The sequence below is a fragment of the Penicillium rubens genome, assembly GCF_028828025.1.
Source record: "Penicillium rubens strain IBT 27055 chromosome Unknown utg000004l_segment0_segment0, whole genome shotgun sequence".
Classification (NCBI taxonomy): domain Eukaryota; kingdom Fungi; phylum Ascomycota; class Eurotiomycetes; order Eurotiales; family Aspergillaceae; genus Penicillium; species Penicillium rubens.
In genome coordinates this window covers 3,854,434-3,875,621 of record NW_026890602.1, presented here as the reverse complement: position 1 = coordinate 3,875,621, position 21,188 = coordinate 3,854,434, and the positions used below count along the sequence as shown (strand labels likewise).

General features: G+C 48.9%; 10 protein-coding genes across 10 annotated transcripts; 6 read left to right on the top strand and 4 right to left on the bottom strand.

Annotated features, from left to right (window-relative positions):
- Positions 1-809: 809 nt before the first annotated feature.
- N7525_011423 (uncharacterized protein) lies at positions 810-1,334 on the bottom strand (the record flags this gene model as incomplete). Its single annotated transcript, XM_002560584.2, has 1 exon — positions 810-1,334. One exon carries the CDS (start codon positions 1,332-1,334, stop codon positions 810-812), a length of 525 nt encoding a protein of 174 aa, XP_002560630.2.
- Positions 1,335-2,572: 1,238 nt separating this feature from the next.
- N7525_011422 (mitochondrial 54S ribosomal protein bL17m) lies at positions 2,573-3,392 on the bottom strand (the record flags this gene model as incomplete). Its single annotated transcript, XM_002560585.1, has 2 exons — positions 2,573-2,998; positions 3,177-3,392. The coding sequence occupies 2 exons, from the start codon at positions 3,390-3,392 to the stop codon at positions 2,573-2,575; spliced, it is 642 nt and encodes a 213-aa protein (XP_002560631.1).
- Positions 3,393-3,755: 363 nt separating this feature from the next.
- Positions 3,756-4,195, top strand: N7525_011421 (MICOS complex subunit Mic12 family protein; the record flags this gene model as incomplete). The annotated part of the gene is made up of 2 exons (XM_061215486.1): positions 3,756-3,776; positions 3,839-4,195. 2 exons carry the CDS (start codon positions 3,756-3,758, stop codon positions 4,193-4,195), a joined length of 378 nt encoding a protein of 125 aa, XP_061067998.1.
- Positions 4,196-4,534: 339 nt separating this feature from the next.
- Positions 4,535-5,323, bottom strand: N7525_011420 (DUF5315 domain-containing protein; the record flags this gene model as incomplete). Its single annotated transcript, XM_002560586.1, has 1 exon — positions 4,535-5,323. One exon carries the CDS (start codon positions 5,321-5,323, stop codon positions 4,535-4,537), a length of 789 nt encoding a protein of 262 aa, XP_002560632.1.
- A 504-nt stretch (positions 5,324-5,827) lies between these two features.
- On the top strand, positions 5,828-6,395 carry rps23 (40S ribosomal protein uS12; the record flags this gene model as incomplete). Its single annotated transcript, XM_002560587.1, has 2 exons — positions 5,828-6,086; positions 6,217-6,395. The coding sequence occupies 2 exons, from the start codon at positions 5,828-5,830 to the stop codon at positions 6,393-6,395; spliced, it is 438 nt and encodes a 145-aa protein (XP_002560633.1).
- Positions 6,396-7,431: 1,036 nt separating this feature from the next.
- N7525_011418 (translation initiation factor eIF2B subunit beta) lies at positions 7,432-9,046 on the bottom strand (the record flags this gene model as incomplete). Its single annotated transcript, XM_002560588.2, has 4 exons — positions 7,432-7,613; positions 7,683-8,520; positions 8,574-8,869; positions 8,949-9,046. The coding sequence occupies 4 exons, from the start codon at positions 9,044-9,046 to the stop codon at positions 7,541-7,543; spliced, it is 1,305 nt and encodes a 434-aa protein (XP_002560634.1). The 3' UTR covers positions 7,432-7,540.
- A 577-nt stretch (positions 9,047-9,623) lies between these two features.
- nemA (Nem1-Spo7 phosphatase catalytic subunit NEM1) lies at positions 9,624-11,223 on the top strand (the record flags this gene model as incomplete). The annotated part of the gene is made up of 2 exons (XM_002560589.2): positions 9,624-11,028; positions 11,081-11,223. The coding sequence occupies 2 exons, from the start codon at positions 9,624-9,626 to the stop codon at positions 11,221-11,223; spliced, it is 1,548 nt and encodes a 515-aa protein (XP_002560635.1).
- Positions 11,224-12,932: 1,709 nt separating this feature from the next.
- On the top strand, positions 12,933-14,361 carry N7525_011416 (metallophosphoesterase family protein; the record flags this gene model as incomplete). The annotated part of the gene is made up of 4 exons (XM_061215485.1): positions 12,933-13,047; positions 13,097-13,551; positions 13,630-13,913; positions 14,004-14,361. The coding sequence occupies 4 exons, from the start codon at positions 12,933-12,935 to the stop codon at positions 14,359-14,361; spliced, it is 1,212 nt and encodes a 403-aa protein (XP_061067997.1).
- A 1,441-nt stretch (positions 14,362-15,802) lies between these two features.
- N7525_011415 (glycoside hydrolase family 76 protein) lies at positions 15,803-17,377 on the top strand (the record flags this gene model as incomplete). Its single annotated transcript, XM_002560592.2, has 4 exons — positions 15,803-15,902; positions 15,977-16,224; positions 16,288-16,737; positions 16,808-17,377. The coding sequence occupies 4 exons, from the start codon at positions 15,803-15,805 to the stop codon at positions 17,375-17,377; spliced, it is 1,368 nt and encodes a 455-aa protein (XP_002560638.2).
- Positions 17,378-18,089: 712 nt separating this feature from the next.
- Positions 18,090-19,700, top strand: N7525_011414 (MFS transporter; the record flags this gene model as incomplete). The annotated part of the gene is made up of 1 exon (XM_002560593.2): positions 18,090-19,700. One exon carries the CDS (start codon positions 18,090-18,092, stop codon positions 19,698-19,700), a length of 1,611 nt encoding a protein of 536 aa, XP_002560639.2.
- Between the last annotated feature and the right edge of the window lie 1,488 nt (positions 19,701-21,188).

The window sequence follows — 21,188 nt, the reverse complement described above, 5'->3', positions numbered from 1 at the left end:
GATAAGCAACGGGATGAATGAGCCATGGATCAAAGTTCAGTGACAGATATGATGATGCAAGCGCACTGCTCTACACTGAAGATATTGCAAATGCGATTCAAGCAGCCGATATGCTGCTGGTCACATCTGAGTCAACTATTTAACAGATTCAAAAGATTTAGACAAGATTACGGCGGAAGAGAAGGAATCCTTGCTCATCAACTTCTTTGTTGCTACGGACCCCCGCGGTGGGCGAAATTATCTGGACCTTCAAACCGGCCACTAATTACGAGGTTGTGATTCTTGCAGGGGAGGCTGAGAGTGCAGCATTTGGGGTGTAAGGTATTGTTGAAGACCCCAAAAGTGCTATTCTCTCGTCTGTGCTGCACTAATTGGGGTCAGAGAGATAGACTATACACGTGCTGCTGAGTCTAGACGCAGTATGTCAGAGAATAAAGCTTCTGCATTTAGAACTTTACCCAAAGTTGAGAGGATGATGCAAAAGTAGTGCATCAAAGGTGTTGCAGGGACTAGATATACTAGCAGTAGTAGGGTTTACTAGCACCACGTGATCTCCAAAACATAGTACTCTAATTGGCCTAAAATCCACGCACGTGATTCTCTTTATATTTTGAAGGGGGTCAGTCAGTAACTAACTATAGAAGGTACCAATCTAGGGTGCCCAATCTAGCATTGACTCCTCAAGTTGCATATATACACGATCAATAACAAAGTATTAGACGGAGGAACTGCACTTGTACTCTTCATATTTCACATCCAGTTCTTCAGCCCTCAGTCTATACATGCAGGCCCCCTTATCAACCCCCATCTCATGAAATATACGGATTTTTGGGCGGGCTATACTGCGGCCTAGACTGACGAATCCCAAAGATTACAGAAGGAACGATAATAACAACCAGAAGAACAACAGCCACCATAGCCGAACCAAAGATGATCCACTCCCGCCGACGAGACTTATGGCGCATGACCGTCCCTGTCACAGACTGTGACTCCAAATCTTGCTTCCCTTCAGTAGCTGCTGCAGACTGTGGACCACTTGCATCTGCCTGGTTTCTGTCTGCAGCTCCAGCTCCGAGGCCAGCTCCAGCCTCAGCCTGCTTATCTGTGTATTTGTGGTCGGGATATTGATTGACCTCCATGTTGCAGTCCCGGTCGCTAAACTCGAGTGTGCAGTCCCGGTCACTGACCTGCAGCGTGCTCTCTCCGCTCACGCTGTGTTCGATGGTTTGTCGAGGTGGGTATGATGCTGCCACTTCTTTGTATGTGTCGGGGTATGGGGGGCTTGGGGCATTTTGCCGGAGCGGATTGTGTGTTTCGAGCGACATTTTTTCCATTTCGAGTAGTTGTTCCTATACTTTTTTCTGTTCTGGGGGAAGGTTAGCAAACTTGACCCCTAAAGAGTATAGTTTGGCATTGGGTTTGGATACTTGATACAAGATTGCGGTGTAGCAAGAATGGTTATCGAATGCTGAATAACAGACAACTGAATACTCTGTATTATTTGATCAGAGCACAGGTCCTGCTGAGCACTGGGGTATTGCAGGGGGAAATTGAGGCATTGGTGTCTCCCAGGACTGAGATAGATGAATAAATGACCCCTTGGGCAGAACTGCTTGGCCTGCAACAGCATGCGCTTGGGTCATATGCTGGAGAGTCCAACTATCGATGGTCCTGCATTGAATTTTGTTGTCCCTTGATTGCAATTGCCGTATGCGGGTGGCACTAGTCTGTTCTGTCGAAGCTGCAGCTGATGTATCAGATCTCGTCAACCGCCCTAGGAAATGGGCATTGAGAGGCAGCAGGGAATTTTGATTACTTTCTGGGAAGATTAGATGATGGATGACTTCATGAAATGGCAATTCTAAGTCTAATTGCTAGAAGTTTTCTCTCGGTCGACGAAGCAGTGGAGTCCTGTATATATAGTTTTTCAATTTCTTTCTTTCTAGCATAAGCAACATAACTACCGAATCACGCAAAATCTCATTAGTATCGATGTTGATGCAATGAAGCAGTTCTTATCTGCGGTTAGTCTTCTATTTGATCTACATTGCAGGACAAGGCATTTTTGTGAAGGGTTGAGATTCATATGTCGAGGTCTTGGTCGTCAGGCATCACAATTGTCGAAATGCCGGCTTGTAGACGTCTGTCTATGGATAGGTCTTAGACACGTATTTGACCATGAAGTGTTGTTTACCAGGTAGTGAGGAACTTCAGATCTATATATAACTCCGAAATAGATGATATACCACGGCGTCCCACGTGCCTGTCTTCACCAGAGCTTAGAAACCAACGAAGAAATGCGAAGAAAGAGGTATGGAAATCTTTTATACAGAGGCTATGTCACATGCGCGGGTGCAAACGAAGACCGAGATGCCATAATAAACAGGAAGAAGACGGAACTCCTGGTAAGAAAAACAAATAAAGAACAACGGAGTCAATCCCGGAGATCAAGCGGAGCGAGCACACGCATCAAAGCCCGGCAGAGCATATCCCAGACATGCCACGAAGATCACCCCCAGGCTGGGGATTCCGAGACCGAACTCCCATAAAGGAGAGGTAGCGCTCCCAACATTTATTCCTTCGACTCAACCTCACCCTCCTTAGCGAGCTTATCATTTTGCTTCTTGGCAAGACTGAGCTTGGAAATCGCCCGCTCCAAGACCTCAACACCGTCCTTCCGGAACTGCGTAACCTTCTTCACATTCAACCTCGTGAGTGAGTGCACGAGATCACGGCCCTGCTCACGCTCGCGCGCCACCGTCCGCGCCGTCATGGCGAAACGCATGTCCTTCGGCCCGTCGACTAACTCTAGAATGGCAGTGGGTGCCTTGACCTGGGGTTTAGGCTCGCGGATGGCGTTTTTGTCGCCTTTCTTGGCCGAGAAGTACTCGTTCTTTTCGCGGGGTTCTACGCGCAGGACTCGTGTGTAACCGCCTGGTCGGTCTGCGTAACGCTCGCGGAGGGGACCGAAGAGTTTGGGAAGCATTTCATGTGGTGTCTAGGGAATGTTAGTGTTGTAATTGGGTTGTTGATTTTTTTTTCCCAGGAGAATGATAGATTGAGAATTGCAGCAATTCGTCACGGATCTGGTGAACCCATGATTTGTCGTGACTAGGCTGATCCTCGTCCTGACTGGAATAATTGGGGTGGGCTTGTTCTTCGGGAAATCGACATACGTAGAAAATCTCCAATGCTCGTCGCCGACTCGCTTCGGTGTTCTTCTTGCCCAGGGTGATCAACTTCTCGGCCAGGCGCTGGGCCTCTTTGGCTTTAGGCCATGTCGTAGTAATTGTCTCATGCTTGAAGAGGGAGGTCACCAGGTTTCGGAGCATGGCCTGTCGATGCGCGGAGTCGCGGCTTAAGTGGCGGTATCTGCTTCCGCCGCCGGCCATGGTGAGGGTTGTTTATTGCGAGGATGACAGGCAGAGAAGGAGCAAATTATTAGAAGTGAAGTGGGAATCGCAACGCCAATGGCCAAACCAAGGTGTTCCAGTCGCTGAAATGAAGGAGAGAGGATGTTCGGCCCAGAAGAATTGTCGTAGCCAATCGGAGCTCTTCCACCGCCTGTCCGACTTCGATTTTCCGCGCTCTTCTTGTTCAAGGACATTCAGCTTTTCGAATACATTTCAACTGAGCCTTTGAATGTCGGGAAAGGAATATCCATAAAGTCGTGAAATACCGTGCCACTTGTCGCATTTTCCATCTACCCCCGCGAACAAATAGGCAGTCCGGCGATTCCAAACACCACGACAAATATGGGCTTCTTCACGGGTTTTGTACGAGTTGCTATCGAATCTATACAGGAAACAAGGACTAACTTCAGTTCGCTATCGAATAGCTTGGCGGCTTTGCCTTCACCTCATCCGTTCTCTATATTACCATCCAAGTCCACCGCTCAACACGCATATCTCAACGCAATGCCATCCACGCGCAAGTCGAGCAAATAGACTGGTTGACCTCCTCTTCTGGCGCCTATGACCGGCGCTTCCTACCAGAAGATGTGCCAAGGTGGCGGCGCGAAGAATTGGAAGCGCAGAAGCAAACCGAGCCGACTATGAAGGAGATACTGAAGCATAGGTGGAATAAGGAAGTGGAGGTCTTGACAAGGAAGGCTCATGAGACAAGATGGGAGGACGTGAGGGACGCTGCTGCGGAAGGCTGGAAGGCTGCTGCACGAGTGGTTAAACGGGAATGAAGGATCATTTTGGGGCTATAGCTAAGGCTTGGCTCAGGGATCTTTGGATGTATTATCATGTCTGCTTGTTTGGGTTTGATTTTGAGCACCGGAGTTTGGATACCCTTGATTTAGTCATGTCGTAATTTACATGTATTAGCATTATGATTCCCCCGAGGGATATTGTAAATGCGTCCAGCGCATCCCCAGAACGGATAGAGATATCAATGCGGTGCGCCAGGATTCGGTGATGACCCGATCAATCCCAGGACTTTCGCAATAGCCCGCTGGAAAATAAAGAGAGTGAAGGAAATGCAGCAAAGACCGGCTGCAGCTGAACCGACTGGAAGATCCAGGAGGTCAACTCGTCTGAGTTGATGACGGCGCAGTTGTCGTGACACTCTCCGAATCACTCCAGATGTCCTTGCTTTCCCGCTCGACGGCGCGCATAGCCTGAGCCACCTCCTCCAGTTTAGCGACAACATCCAAAACCCCCTGATTGACCCGATCAAAGTACCGATCATTAGCCTCGCGGCGCTTTCGCGCAAGATGAATGTCGTTCTCCGTCTCGCCGTCCAACGTGCGGTGCGATACCGAACCGCGGCCTGCGCTGATTTCCGTCGCTGTATCATACTGGGCTTTCGACTCTTCAGTACCTCGCCGTGCCGAACTGGGTTTTCCACTGGCTTCATCAGCACCGCTGTGGCCGGGATCCACAACTTCATCGTCTGCCTCACTGCGCGCCCAGGCTTGAGCGAGCTTCAACTGTTTCATGCGTAGATCTTCCAATGCTTCAGAATGCTTCGCGCCGAAGACATTCTCGCTCGTCACAGCGCTAAGTTCCACTTCTGACAGGGCGCTCTGCATCTCCTGCCAGATGGCATCGGCTCCATCTACATCATTTTTGGAGGGACGGCGCGATACAAATGGTGATAGTAGGCTGGACTTCTCCGGAGTTTCCCCTTCGGCTCCACGAGGTGACCGGTTCCGATGCAGGGGTGGAGGTTGGCTGCCGGAGGCAGTGGCTAACGTTGAGGCTGCCGGTGGTACGGGTAAGGAGATATTAGAGGCATTGTGTGATGGTGGGCCCTGAAATAGTGCTGGAGGAGGCAGGCGCTGAGGATTTGTAGGCTTTCTTGACAAATCCATCTTCAACAAATGTACTATGGAACAACAGACATTCAAGCATTCGAACGGGGATGATGATACAGCTGATGACCTTATCGTTATCAGTTAGATGACATAATCTGAGGTGGGGGCTACGGCTGTCCCGTGACTCGCTTAGGGCTAAAGCGCACAAAGTCACCTGAGGTACATCCGAAGCGTTGTGGTAAGGGAAATCCGGAACTCTTCGACTTTTCGACAATCGACCCTCAGCCCCTTTGGCCGACAACACCCCTCCCAGTCGGTACGTATTCGATATCCTGCTGTTTCCCCTGCATTGTTGTGGTTTTCGGAAATATTTTATTCGTGGCACTGCGAGATCCCTCGTCAACGATCGCATCCATCACGCACAAAATATCGGCCTTCTCCAAACATCGAACACGCATCGAAAATACCCGCAACCAGCAATACCAGCGTTGCACTCGACACGAGGCTAACATTTCATTTTCCTTCTCGTTCAGTTGACCGTCGAACACATAATCCGCCAACATGGGTAAAGGACAGCCCCGTGGTTTGAACGCCGCCCGCAAGCTCCAGTCGCACCGCAAGGACCAGCGCTGGGCTGATGACCACTTCAAGAAGCGCCTTCTCGGAACCGCCTACAAGTCCTCCCCCTTCGGTGGTGCTTCCCACGCCAAGGGTATCGTCCTCGAGAAGGTCGGTGTTGAGGCCAAGCAGCCCAACTCCGCTATCCGCAAGTGTGTCAAGGTTCAGCTCATCAAGAACGGCAAGAAGGTCGCTGCTTTCGGTGGGTAACCCCGTTCCTTACTACTATCGCTGCGACGTGTTGGAAAGGTCTACACGAGTTGGAATTACGACAAGATGGAAACCGTCAACGCAACTACCACAAACATGTGCTAACTCGCATGTTCCTACAGTCCCCAATGACGGTTGCTTGAACTTCATCGATGAGAACGACGAGGTCCTGCTCGCCGGTTTCGGTCGCAAGGGTAAGGCCAAGGGTGATATTCCCGGTGTCCGTTTCAAGGTCGTCAAGGTCTCCGGTGTCGGTCTCGCCGCTCTCTGGAAGGAGAAGAAGGAGAAGCCCCGCTCTTAAACAAGTCGACGCGTTCTGTTCGAAATAAAAATATGCAGCGACCGGGAGCCTTGGAGTGTGGAAACGGTGTCGGACGGAAAGCCCGCCTCATCAGCGCCTTGATTTCATGAGATATTTTCTTTTTGGGGAGTCCCCCGGCGGGCTTTCGTCCGGAATGTGGTGGATCCGCTAATTTGCGAATTAAACACGATACAACCTCCAAAAAGATTATGGCGCCATGACTTTCTATTTTTTCCTCAGGTTTCTGACCTTGCCGTATACTGTTTGGTTCCTTGGCCCTTGCTAGACTTGTCTGGTGAGGATCCAAAGTAGAGCGTAGGGTATGATATTGGGTGAATATGGCTTCATGAACATGGAATGACCAAAATCTACAAGTTCTTGGGGTACATAACTCGATCTCCTTTGCTGTGGAGTTGTCTATGTCTGGGGGTTTGATCTGTACATCTAGGCCTTCAGCTCCTTTCCCCATTGGACATGTGGAGTTGTCTAGTGATTGCAATGGTCACTATATATATGTGTACCGACTCTGTATGGCTGGTATGAAAATATATATCTAACCTACGCCCTCTGCAGTAAGAGGAGTTCCTTGTTACTATCCTTGAATAGACCACGATGTTAGCCCATTTTCCTAGGGTCGACATATGAAGGTCCAATATCTTCGTGGTCTTCCGAACAGAGGGGCTGAGAAGGGTGAAGACCTGAGAGAAAAATATAGAAAGAAAGAAACCTAAATAAAAGAATGAGATCAATTGCTACTTGGATGCTCGCGGATTGATTTTATACACGCATACATCTATATTGACTGGCCTTTCATGACATAAGGGTTTTGCATCCAGCCGAATGTTAGATAGGCATATGCGAGACTTTATATTGCTACTAGCGCTCGAACATATCTATCTATACCATATCTATCTATACGCCAGGCGAAGGTCAATTACAAGTTTATATATGCTAGAGTCTAACGCAGCGGCTATTCCTAAACATTGGCGGAAGTAATAAAATTTAGTTATTTTATTCATTACTTCTGCGTATCAGTCGTCAAAGTAATTCCTCGGGTATCGTTCGGGCAAATGTCCCTCAAATGGTTCTTTTTTTTGTTGATTTTGATGAGCTGTTTGACACAATTGCCTAATCCAACTACTAGTTTAGAAGCTGATATCTTCTTTGCGGTAGTGGTCTGACACAATGCGGTAAAGGTATGATGGGGCGTGGCCACCGCTGGAGTAAGAAAAGCAAAGTTAGTATATGAAATGAGACCAGCGAGTGGGGTAGGCGCTTGAAACTTACAGGTTAGTGATGTAAAGATCGACAAGCTCTGCAGGAACGTAGTCATAGATGGGGTTTTGGACATCGACCAGGTCGACAAGATCACCTTCCTCGTATGGGAGGACCTTGCTTGGGTCACCGTATTCAATGAGCGAGTCGAAGTCAAATGGGTAGACAGGGCTGAGCTTGTAAACGCCGCTCACGACCACGACGGGGGTCTGGTGGACCTTGGCAGCACGGGCGATGACACGGGTGCCAGCTGCGGCGACAAGGCCGCCGTTGGCAAGGACGGAGTGTGTGCCGAGAATAACCTTGTTGACTCGTGACATGAGAGCGAATACGGCAGAGTCCGGGATGAGGATGACGGTGATGCCGTGCTCGATCAGTGGCTTTTGGAAAGCCTCCAAGCCGAGATTGTCATCGTCGCTGACAGCGCTACCACTGACTGTGGCGTGTGTAGCCTCGTGGTTATTCGGGTAAGACTCGGCGTGAATTACGGTGAACTTTCGCTTTGCGGCGGCTTTGAGCAAGAACTTCTGGACAGTGGTCGAGGATGTGTGGGTGAGGATGATTTCGTTAGAGTGGATGTGGTCCAATGCGTAGGCAGCGATCTGATCGTCCACCTGGCCGAGTTCATCAATGATCTCGCCAATACCCTCCAGTACTTCAGCTCGGACGTCTTTACTTGGGCCGTGGCCAGTGAAGCGTCCACTCGGGGAGGAGGATCCCGGGGTGCTGGGAAGTGAAATCTCGGGTTCAGGATGGGAAAGAAGGCTGAACATAGAGGTCAGAGGAGGGCGAGAGGATCTGTCTTCGGCTCGGAAGGAAGGGGAGTCGCGATCCAAAGGCAAGGATGCATCTATGAATCTATGAGTCACTGCGTAGATATTTGGACGAGGACTTGGAACTCACCGTCATAAGCCCGGGGTGTTTGTGGCTGGCTTTCTGAGCCGATGTCGCTGAGAGCGAATTCAGCGTCGCGATCATCTTCAGCTTCGTCACGAATAAGACCCAGGACCCGGCGCACAATATTGCCCACAACCATCTCGCGCGGTTGCGCAGCCATCAGGCGCCTGCCCACACTCTGCACCCGCTCAATAAGCTTTGCCGAATCTGTTGTGCGACATGCGGAGATCACACTCCGTAGCAAATAGGCGGTTGCTGTGGCACATGATCGGGAATGGCGGATTTGACGTCGCTTGAGCAATCTGATTGAAATATACTATGTTAACAAGTTTGATCGTCGGCAGGAGTAGCCGCCATGACCTGGAGTCTCAAGATACGCACGAAATCAGTGTCTCAATAGAGGTATCGATCGGGTTTGTCTTGAGGCACTTGAGGAATGAGCCCAGGCCCGGCGTCAGGGCCAACGAGGAAGACGGCATGAGGAAGTGGGATGTTGGGAGGAAATCTGCTTGGCGTCAACGGGGATTGAGAGAAGTGTGTAATGTCAAGAAATAAACATACCAAGATTCAGATTCAGATCGCACTACGTACTGTCAATAGGAAGTGTTTAATGTTCAAGAGATTCTCAGATTCTCACAAGAGCGTGAGAGTGGGAGAGACAAAGAATGATTTTCTGCCGTTCGATCTTGTCCGCTTCCCCACACTCATTGATCCTCGCTCTATTGTCTCGGCTTCAGACATTCTTATTGGTGTTCTTCCAGTTATCGCATTTCTATTATTTCCTTTATGTTTTTGTATTGCTTTTTATCGGCTTTGAAACTTGTGGTATAAATCGGATTTGGAGTTGCGGAAGTACTTCCGAGGCACGGGTGACTGGCGCATTGAGGTTAGAACAACAGCTTACACCTCCTTGTGATCCCCCTCTTTCCCTCAGACTACCCTCAGACCCCTACACACTTATCTCATGGACCGCTTTAAGTGGCTTTGATGATTTACTCACGATCCATTTGTCAATAGATCGCTGCGCCCCTGTCTCCCGTGACGCCTTAAGGGAAGATGAACTCGCTGAATATCCTGTCCTCGCGAGTCATTGGCCAATCTTCCAGCTCTTCACGCCATAGATCGCAGTCTCAAGGCGACGGCAAGCGTGCACCTCTACCGTCAGACTTCTCGAAACTCCGATCTTATAGCGAGGATAACTTTCGGTCCCTCGACCCCACCGAAAAGAGCTATAACGACGGACTGCCCGTGGGCGAAGATAGAGAGGAGGATGCCCCATATGACTTAGATGAGAAGACGCCGTTACTGCATGAAGCTCACAAGAATGGCACGCTCACTGCTCGAAGTACTTGGCGACTGATTACCCAGCGATTTTTCGATGCGATCACGGAAACCATCAAATTCATCCTATCTACGATTGCTGCACCCGGTGTATATTTGGCTCAGTGCTTCCAAGCCGACGATGGTCACTACTCGCTCCTTGCGCCTGTCCGGAAATTGCGGCGCTCCTCTGCCGACCCAACGATCCGGTCGGCTAAAGGGGCCACCCGGGTAGAAGGTCGGCGTCGCAGTGGCTCCACCCGGAAGCTCCGACCTCAAGGCTCTCACGAATCCATTGTATCAACAACCTCAGAGTCCGACACGGATCGACGGCATGTCAAGAATCTCTCAAGTGGGAGGAACCGACCTATCAAGACAAAAGGCCACGATCCAGACCCAATCCCAGAAGGGGAAGAGCACGAGCACACGCCCCGTCGGTCTATACGAATCAAGCTTCATAATGAGGAATCTCTCAAGAGACAGCGACAGCGAAGATCCCAGAGTGCAGATTTAGGACATCCAATGCCCGAGGGCGTCTCTCGAGTCCAAGGGGCTGTTCACCTGGATAGCTTAAAGTCCCCAACCTCTCCCAACATTCATCGCATAACCAAGTACCCACACTCTCCAACCCCACCGCGGCCACTTCTTCCACCACGAGTACCTTCATATACTGCACCTCCCCGCAATGCCAGAGCCCCGCAGAAGACCTTGGTGCTGGATCTCGACGAGACGCTAATCCACTCGCTCGCTAAGGGTGGCCGGATGTCCAGTGGTCACATGGTCGAGGTTAAGCTCTCGATACCCACGACTACTTCATTGTCCCCGGGTGGACCGCAAACGACACTGGGCCCTCAGCATCCAATCCTGTACTATGTCCATAAACGGCCACACTGCGATGAGTTCCTGCGCAAGGTCAGCAAGTGGTATAAGCTTGTCATCTTCACGGCCAGTGTCCAAGAGTATGCCGATCCTGTCATCGACTGGCTCGAGCAGGAAAGAAAATACTTCCAAGGCCGCTTATACCGACAACATTGCACATTTCGTAACGGGGCATACATCAAGGACCTGAGTTCTGTGGAACCGGATCTGAGCAAGGTCATGATTCTGGACAACAGCCCGATGAGTTATATTTTCCACGAAGGTAATAATTAACTTTATCTATCTGGTGCGCTCGAGCTAATCACCATTACCAGATAATGCGATTCCCATCGAAGGCTGGATAAACGACCCCACGGACAACGGTCTGCTCCACTTGGTTCCCATGCTCGAAGCTCTACAATATGTCACGGATGTCCGAGCTTTGTTGGCACTTCGCCGCGGTGAACTCGAATCATGATCGTTATTCGCGTTCATGTTCATGAATGCGCATGTAGGTGTATAAGGGTTTTGTGTTTTAGAAGCGATGTCCAACCTTCTGGCATGAAAATAGGAAAAGAAAAGAAGATATCAAAGAGCAATGAAGGATTGGACACTGACCGACACGATATGCAAGCGTAATTATTCATAATGGCATTCGATGTCTTGTTTTGTCACTAGGAATGGAACGGAGATCAGTACATATGACTTTGACTTTGCTTGATGATTATAGTTGCCTTAGTTAAATATGTATTTCGAGAAGCCTGTTTTCCTATCTTAACCCCGTTGATCCCAAGCAACAAAGCCATGCCACGATTTGCGGCCATTGTCTCTGCTGAATATCAGCTGTAGTAATATGAAACCCAGAAGGTTAGCCATTTGTGAAGGGTGCGACACAGCGACCTGAAACACAGAAGTTTATATAAGAGATGGCAGACACGCTGGGCCTTTTCTTTCGCAGCATTCGCAGCACTGCGAAGTAAATTGAGTGGTTTCCTCGGAAACCAACCTTCCAGGAAGTGATGTATGATTGGTAATACAATCTTGGCTGCATTGTGCCCAGCCCTGGAGGTTGTCATCCCTGCACAATGTGCTTCGTAATGCTGTCTTGGCGGAACTGCTGCTGAAGCGAGACAGAGCCCAGTTTTACCACCAGCACTCCTGACACTGAAGCCTACACCGAAATAACAGGTCTAGACATCGAGACATTCTGGGAATAAGGCGCGCTCAGTGGTTTCTGCCTTCCTATTGTTGGATTTGCGCCATGAGTGCCCCTGTTGCAGGAGGCGTCGTAGGGCGCTGAGCTAAAGTCTTAGCGTAGCGGGTTGTTTTTGACTTCTGTTAAGGCGTCTGTCTCAGATTTATAAGACTTTTCCTTCCCCGTTGATCTCCTCGAATGGAGCAAAACATGTGCAATGGACTATTTAGCTGATTTTACTATACATGATACATCCTTTGTCACTCAGACAGGCGTCCAATGTTGTCGTGCATACCCTCCTTGCTGATTACCTCCCCTGAATAGGTACCTAGGCACATACATTCGGATTTAAGGTCAGTCAATTTATGCTTTGTCCGGGTGCTTACCGAGTGGGTCACAACGTGGTAATTTGATTGGCGGAACCAGCCTGAGCTCCAAAGGCCAAAAGCTAAAAAATCAAGACGGGATCCACCTGGCACTCCAATGGTGAAAGTAACCTCTTGGCCATGACGTACAATAAGCAGCCTGCATGATGCTAAGAGGTGATGGGAGATAACTAGCAAAGACATGTAGAGCTAGCCTCCTTGGCGCTTAAGGCGTCAGTTTTTGGGGCTTTAACATTGCCGAGGAAGAGCCGGGGACGAATAATATGTCCTTCAGCTCTTATCATTCTGGGCGCCCAAGCTGGAAGGGTTTCCAAGCATGAATTCAGATGAGTCCCAACGGCCAATCGGCAAATTGTTCATACAGTGTGCGTTTCTTGGTATCCAAGCCATGAACCACACGGGATTCGATTCCGGCTCTCTCCTCCTACCGGAGCTCAAGTGGCGCTGTTTCTGTAAGGTTACATGCACGACCAGCCATCCCTATGGTACATTTCGCTTGGTCTTGGATACGACTAGAGCATATGTCGAGGGACGCAAGTCTTCTCCATTTACCTCCAGTTGATCTTTCGCCATTGTGCATAATCTAGTGTGGGGTATATAAGGACGATGTCTATCCGCAGGCGGACCGCGCATCGACGCCGCGCTGGAGACCAAAGGTTACGCTTTAACGAGAATGGCACATTCCAAATATCGGTTTTTAGTGACTTGCATTTTGCTGAAGGTACGATGACAGACTTGAACCATTGTTTGGGCATACTAACTATTGGAAGACGATGAAGAGGACCACAAGACCACAGGGGTGATGAGAAGCGTTCTTTCTTCAGAAGAACCGCAACTCGTGGTACTTAATGGAGATTTAATCTCTGGCGAGGCAACACAAAGCTCCAACTCCACACTTTACGTTGATCGGGTTGTTGCTCCACTAGTCGACCTTGATTTACCATGGGCGTCAACTTATGGGAATCATGACAGCGAGGTTAATCTCGATCCCGAAGAGTTGTTCCGTCGAGAGACAGAATACCGAAACAGCTTAACCCAGAGAGACATTCTGGATCCCGCTGCCGGCATCACAAACTATTACCTGCCAATATTTCCGCATGGGGCTTCGAATGACAGTATCCCCGTATTTATCTTGTGGTTCTTTGACAGCCAAGGTGGTCATTATCCCTTGACAGAGAATGATGATGGAAAAGCAACCAAGAGGCAGAATTGGGTAGATGACACAGTGAGTACCACGGCGTCGATGAATCATGCCTGATCCGATGAGTTGGGAATTGAGTTTTCACATACTGACTTATTACAGGTTATTGAATGGTTTGTAAGAGCGAATGCAAACTTAACATCTACCTATGGGCAGCCGATCCCATCTCTAGCTTTCGTCCATATCCCAGTTTATGCAATGCGTGCTTTCCAGAAAACTGGCGTTAGCCCAACCACCGAACCAGGAATCAACGGAGAACGAGTCCAGCAGCAAGGCTATGAACCCGATTCTGGCTACCATTATCAAGACTTCCCATTTATAAACGCTCTGCTGAACACCACGGGGCTGGCGGCGACTTTTAGTGGCCATGATCACGATAATGACTGGTATGGATAGCACTACCCTAGATATTCTGTATTCGGTTCAAGAAAACCCACAAAAGAGCTCACTTGGCTAATCCTTTTTCATTTCGATAGGTGCTTCAGGTGGGATAGTAAGCTTCCCGATCTCAACGTGACGGGAAATGGTATGAGCATGTGCTACGGCCGGCATACAGGATATGGAGGGTATGGCGATCGGGCGCGTGGTGGAAGGCAGATTTTGTTGGATGAGCGGTCGCTTGGGGAAGATATCCGGACATGGATTCGGATGGAAGATGGATCGGTCTCAGGCGATGTTCATCTCAATGCGACGTACGGCCATGATCATTATGGACTGGTGGAGAGGAGTATCGTCAACGGGCAAAATGGTGGTCTTTCTCCCCCATGCTTGGGTGTTATTTATTTGTGGATATGTGTCTTTTCTGGGCTTATATCTGGGTTTCATTTATGGTGAATGATTCAATTAATTCTGTCAATAAAAGTGTGCGGGGAATAATAGTCTGTTTAGTTGAAGGACCGTCCACGGTTTACCCTTAGAGTATGGAGTGACGCAGTTCACCTTGCGCTTGAAGATGACTGGCGAGGTCGAGAAACTCGAGCATGATGCGAGAAAAATAGTATATATTTGTAGCAAAGCTCTTGAAATTGAGATATAAGTCGATGTGGGGCCGAATGGCTGTTATTGGATGTACTCTGTACATAATTTGTTTAATTTGTACCTGGCGGGTTAGCTGATAAGAGCGAATCATTGTTATTTGAAGAATGCTTTTATCTGTTGAATACAGTAGTAATTTGGTAGTCATGCTTCACAAGTGTTCGCCCCTTAGCTCACATCAATCTGTATGTAAGTTGTGGTCGCTGATCCCCCTATGGCAACCAGCCGTTTTGCCTCCGTCTTCCAGGGGATATCATAAGAAGGGACTCCGTGCTCAGTATAACATAGGTTATACAGACGAATGGCCTGGACGTCGAAACAAAAGAAACCCCTGACTGTTCCTCAGTGGAGTTGACACCACAGCCCTTTTGATCGTCAAAAAGAAAAAGAAGAGAACTCTCCCGCCTCTGACGTCAGAGCCCCTGGACCCACTATTTCGAGGTGATTTTCCCAATGCGGTCATCTGAAAACGGAGATATATATTTTAAACAGAAAACAGAAGAGATTGTGATTTAAATAATTTGGGAGATTGGAAAGGAAAAGTATTATCTGGAGTTAGGAGTTTAATCACTTGGCATACGATCTAGGGAGATAGACTGGTGTGAAACATGATATTGTACACTACTAATATGTTATAAGTGCATCAATCATTGAATCTCAAAGCCAAGAAAGTCCAAGTTCCTTGGTTGATCCGTTAAATTGCTTGTCTTACACGCGTCTGGCTTGGCATCTGCGTGGAGAGTGGAGAAACTAAAAGCCCTAACCCGTCCGAAAACAAAAAAGTCCCTATATCATTCGACATCATCTGTCGATCTGTCGCTTTCACCCCCTCTATCCCTTAAAGAATATGATTATTTCGATCTGCTAGTACTTATGCCCCAACCATGAACTGTTCAACTGTACAGTATACGTATACAATCGATTTCGGCCTATATTCGGCTCAGCCGGTGGCAACATGATAGATCGACTGGTTGATCGTCGGGTCTTTACAAAAAGCAACCAGCAAAAGCAACCAGCAAAAGCTTGCAATTTCTCTCAACCCCACAGAAAAAAGTGGAGTAGGCCCTGAAAACTATTTTTAATATGGAGCTTTGGGGTTGGGGGTCTTCCATACATCATTGCGCCGCATCCCCAACCTCCGAAACTCCCTTTGACAAGCAAGGTCTCGCCCGCTTTTCACCTCGAATCGCAACTGTTTCCCATTTTAGATCGATACTATCTATGATTGATCTAAGCCGAAATGCGCTTGTCCGGAACCTGGTCTATTTCTAATGGCCTCATCGCAACACTTCTCTTTTCAACGTTGACGCCTGCGATCGAATTAGACCTCAACGATGAACGTACGTCATGGATACTCGAATTTGATTTTCCCAATAAAAGGTATCACCGGACTGACTTCTCGACCACTGGACAGAATCAATCAAAGATGCCGCAAGTACGAGTACTTACTCCATGATGGGATGGTATTACGGCAACGAAACTGGACAAATCCCTGGCTCTTTCCCCGAAAAATGGTGGGAAGGATCTGCTCTTTTCCTCGCACTGCTTCAGTACTGGCACTTTACGGGCGACACGACCTATAACTCTTTGATGAGCGAAGGAATGCAGTGGCAATCGGGCGAAGAGGGTGACTACATGCCCAGCAATTACAGTAGCTATCTGGTGAGCATATATATTCCAGACCACCGTCCAAGATTAGTTCTCTGACTATTCACGAATCTCTAGGGAAATGACGACCAAATGTTCTGGGGTCTTGCAGCCATGATGGCCGCCGAGTTGAAATTCCCTGATGTCAAGGACGGATTCTCGTGGCTTTCACTCGCACAGGGTGTATTTAACACCCAGACCGCTCGATGGGATACAACAACTTGTGGTGGTGGTCTGCGTTGGCAGCTCTTCCCTTACCAATCAGGGTACACTATGAAGAACTCCGTATCCAATGGCGGTCTGTTCCAACTCGCTGCGCGCCTCGCCCGCTACACGGATGATGACAAGTACTCAAAATGGGCCGAGAAGATCTGGGACTGGTCTACTTCCTCACCGCTAGTGAACAACAAGACCTGGAATGTTGCCGATTCAACACAAATGGCAAATGACTGTGCCGACTCTGGTAATTACCAGTGGACTTACAACTACGGAGCATACTTGATGGGTGCTGTCTACATGTATAACTATGTGAGTGGGAGCCTCGATATCCGTTGCATGCCAAAATCTTCTATATGCAGTTGCTAACACTTCCATACAGACAAATGGAGACGAAAAGTGGAAGAAACCAGTAGACGGCCTCCTCGGCAAAACCCTAAAGACATTCTTCCCGAACGGGGACGTCATCGAAGATGTCACTTGCGAGCCTATCAAAATGTGCAATTTCAACGAGATCCTCTTCAAGGGCCTCACCTCGTCATGGCTTGCATTCACAACACTCTTAGCCCCCGACACCGCGGCGCAGATCAAGCCCAAACTCGCCAGCTCCGCCGAAGCCGCCGCAAAGTCCTGCACGGGAAACAACAACAACACGTGCGGTATCACGTGGTATCAGAACAAGTGGGACGGGACAACTGGTATGGAGCAAGAGATTAGCGCAACGAATGTCTTCCTTGCGAATTTGATCAACTATAACACCGGCTCGTTTGGGCCTGTCACCTCCAAGACTGGTGGAAACAGCGCCAGTGATCCCAATGCGGGCTCGGAAAATGATGATGAGAAGAAGCTGAAGCCTATTACCACTGGCGACAAGGCCGGCGCCAGTATTTTGACCTTGATTTTTGTCTTTGGTTGGGCTGGTGCTGTGGCTTTCATGATGCTGGGTGGTTAGCCTGGCGGTATGTTTTATGTTTCTTTTATTGGAATTGGTTTTAGAGGAGTTGGAGTTCTGAGGGGGACTCGCGTCAATGTTTGCACATACTATCTAGAATCTTATTTACTCCCTTACAACGATATGTGATACCAGTCTGTTTGGAAGGATTCAGCGCTGTTTGGTTAAAGGCGCAGTATTTATTTAGAACGTAAGATCTCTGATAAAGTACCTTCACGAAATATCCGAAAGACGGATTGAAGGGGTGCTGATGAACCAATTTGCTTTTTACTTCCAAGCTGCGATTGTTGTTAGATTTGAAACTGATATATACGTAATTGTTCAATTTATTGCCCAGGTGGGTTGAGGAGTAAGTCATCTAAATTCTTCTGGCGTAGGAAAACCACACCTAACAGCCCATATCGGGGAATTAAGGCTGATAATAAGAGCAGAAATGCCAAGCCATTGGATACTAAAATATTTACATAGTTTAACTACTTAGGTATGTTGTGGGCATTTTCGTAAGCTAGAAGGGGTTGTATTATGGACCGTGTAATATTGGCTATTGGCTTTGACCTAGCTGAGTGATATATGATAAAAAGCACATATAGAACAAGGATGAGCCCCACAGAACAATCGTCTAAAAGAATAAACTCCGTATAAAGCCATTGTTGATGGCTCTGCAACTATCTATCACGCGTGTTAAGCGCACGCGAAAGCGGTGTGGATCCGAATGGATTCGCCTTCAACCCATCAAGTCACCTACGCGTCACAGCACGTCCAGAATATGGTCGCAATCACATGGACAGATAGACAGCCAGACGCTGTACACGAGGAAAGCTACCATGTAGATGAGACTACAGCACTCCTAGCGTCCGGCAAGACTAAGCATGGTGGCGCACCCACATCAGACACTCTGGACAGTTCGTCAGGGCCAGATGGCGACAATGATGGCAATAACGACAATGACGATGAGAAAAAGCCCTTGCCCATAGCCCAGATCCTGTTGCTTTGCTATGCGCGCGCAGTCGAGCCCCTAGCCTTCTTCTCCATCTTCCCCTATGTCAGTCAGATGGTGCAGGATAACGGGGGTTTGGCGGACGCGGACGTCGGCTTCTACAGCGGACTGATCGAGTCGATGTTCTCCCTAACGCAGGCCATCGTCATGATATTCTGGGGACAAGCAGCCGACCGATTCGGTCGCAAGCCCGTCCTGGTCTCCTCCTTGTTCGGCGTGACTGTGGCGACAAGCCTCTTTGGCCTGGCAAAGACCATACCACAGATGATCATGTTTAGGTGTCTTGCTGGCGTCTTTGCTGGGACCATCGTCACCATCCGCACGATGGTGGCCGAGCACAGCACGCCCAATACCCAGGCCCGGGCGTTTAGCTGGTTCGCCTTCAGCGGGAACTTGGGTATTTTCCTGGGACCTTTATTGGGTGGTGCACTTGCTGACCCAGTAAGACAGTACCCTGGTGTCTTCGGGGCTGTTCACTTCTTCGAAAAATATCCCTACGCGCTCTCGAGCTTGGTGGTGGCGTCCGTGGGAGCCACTGCTGCCGTGTCTAGTGCCTGCTTTGTCGAAGAGACGTTGAAAAAGGAGCCGGTTACGGTGGGCCATGATGGCGAGGAGGCAGCATCCGATGTGCCGACCCAGAGCAGTGATCTATCGACATGGGAGCTCCTCAAATCGCCGGGGGTTGGTATGGTCCTGTACGCGTACGGGCATATCATGGTGCTCGCCTTTGCTTTCACGGCCATTATTCCCGTGTTTTGGTTCACTCCCGTACACCTCGGAGGGTATGGATTTACGCCTCTGCAAATCTCGTTGATGATGGGTCTAAATGGTGCCGCGCAAGCTACGTGGCTCCTCCTGGTGTTCCCCCCACTGCAGAAGAAGATAGGGTCGAATGGTGTGATACGTCTCTGCGCCACTGGCTATCCGTTATTCTTCCTATGCTGCCCTCTTGGCAATGTACTCCTGCGGATTGGCACGGATGGGTCTGTTAAAGCCTTCTGGATTATCTTGCCGATCACGCTGGCGATCGGCTGTGGAGTCAGCATGAGCTTCACGGCGATTCAGCTCGCCCTGAACGACGTCGCACCCTCGCCGAAGGTACTTGGCACGCTGAATGCGCTGGCCCTGACTGGTGTGAGCGCGCTGAGAGCCTTCTGCCCTGCTCTCTTTACCACCCTCTTCGCTCTGGGGGCGAGGACACAGCTGGCGGGCGGCTATGCCATCTGGGTACTTATGCTCATAATTGCTTCGGGTTTATCCGTTACAGCAAAATACCTGCCAGAGCCCGAGGCGGCCCGCAAGCGCCGGAGCAGCCAACCGAGGTGATGATGTTCGGATTGACTGAATTCTCAGCGCAGTCAAGACTGCCCCAGCGCACCATTTGGAGGAGGCCTGTTTTGTTGGCATGGGATCTTTTATTAGCACGGGATCTATAAAATTTGTAATTTTACCTGAAATTTGTTTCCTGTGGTACGTTAACTGCTGCCCACGGTATATTATATGGGTCTATCCATGGATGTCAACAAAAAAGAAAAGAAAGGACAGTGTCTATATTTGAGTGAAGATAAATTCCTCATAACAAAGTACATTTCCATTTTCGGACTTTTACTGCTCAACCTCGCCTAGGCAAATTTGAATTCCATTTCCGCCTCATACCTACTCTTCAGGACCTCCCTGTTATACTAGTTAGACTTCCGTTTGGAGTTTTGTACGAGAGGTGCAAGGAGTAGACACGTTTTTCCGCGGCCTTATATGGGTTACTGGTGTCGGGATTTGTTCGTTCCAATCACAGGTCCCACCGAGATAATTTACAATTTCAGACCCTGTTGAACTTGATATACTCGAGGGCCATCATAACCCCCTTGAAGCGGGCTCAGCAGCCTGACCTGAGCTTACGAGTATTCTATAGATCCTTGTCACTTGCGCCGATCACCGTCGATCATGACCGTCTACGATGTACTGTAAGGCTGAACAATGCCTTTTTCGGAACGGTCTGATGTTATGGAAGGTAGCCAACTCAAGCATGTTCCGGTGAACCTGATGCGCAACCCGTTGACAAGTAATAGCATGTAAGGAATTTTCAGGGGATCGATTTAAATCCACCGAGGGAACGTACCAGCCCAGTATCATATTATATTTTCTTAGTTGTGTTATACCTTTGTAGTTCTGATAGCAAGATATCCAGGCATTCCTGGACTCCTTTTGCTTGAATGCACATTTGAAGCTTGTTAATACGTATATGTACGCATACTATCACTCTTACAGTCTGCCTTCCTTCCCTTTCATAGCTTTAAACACTTTATGATATCGTTATATAGTTCTTTGTTGCTTGAATCTCATGTACTAGCTTGTAGAATCAAACAGGCTATGAGCCCGGGAATTCGCTATTGATCTTTCACAGTCAATATCCGATCATACGTACATATGTAGTTACCTACCTAGGCCCATATGTATGCAACACCCATTGCCAAGCCGGGTAACGTGCGGGTACCCAGCAATAATGACAGTATCCACACCTCCAGCTCTGGAGAATTGCCTATTTAAGAAGTATAGATAACCTCCGATCTACAAATTGTTGCTGCCATTGAACCTGTTAGGGTGGCATTCATCTTACGCAGATATTTCTGCTAGGCGACCATCGTGGGACGAGACGGAAATAGAATTTCAATCCTTCAACAACTCTCTCTCTTCTCCACAGACTCTACGGATCCTGCGAGCCAAGGAAAAAGCTGGACCCCGTACGGAGCACTGTCATGCGATACTGCCACAAGGCGGTGTACTAGGCGATATCGGACATCCCGATTTGGAAATTAC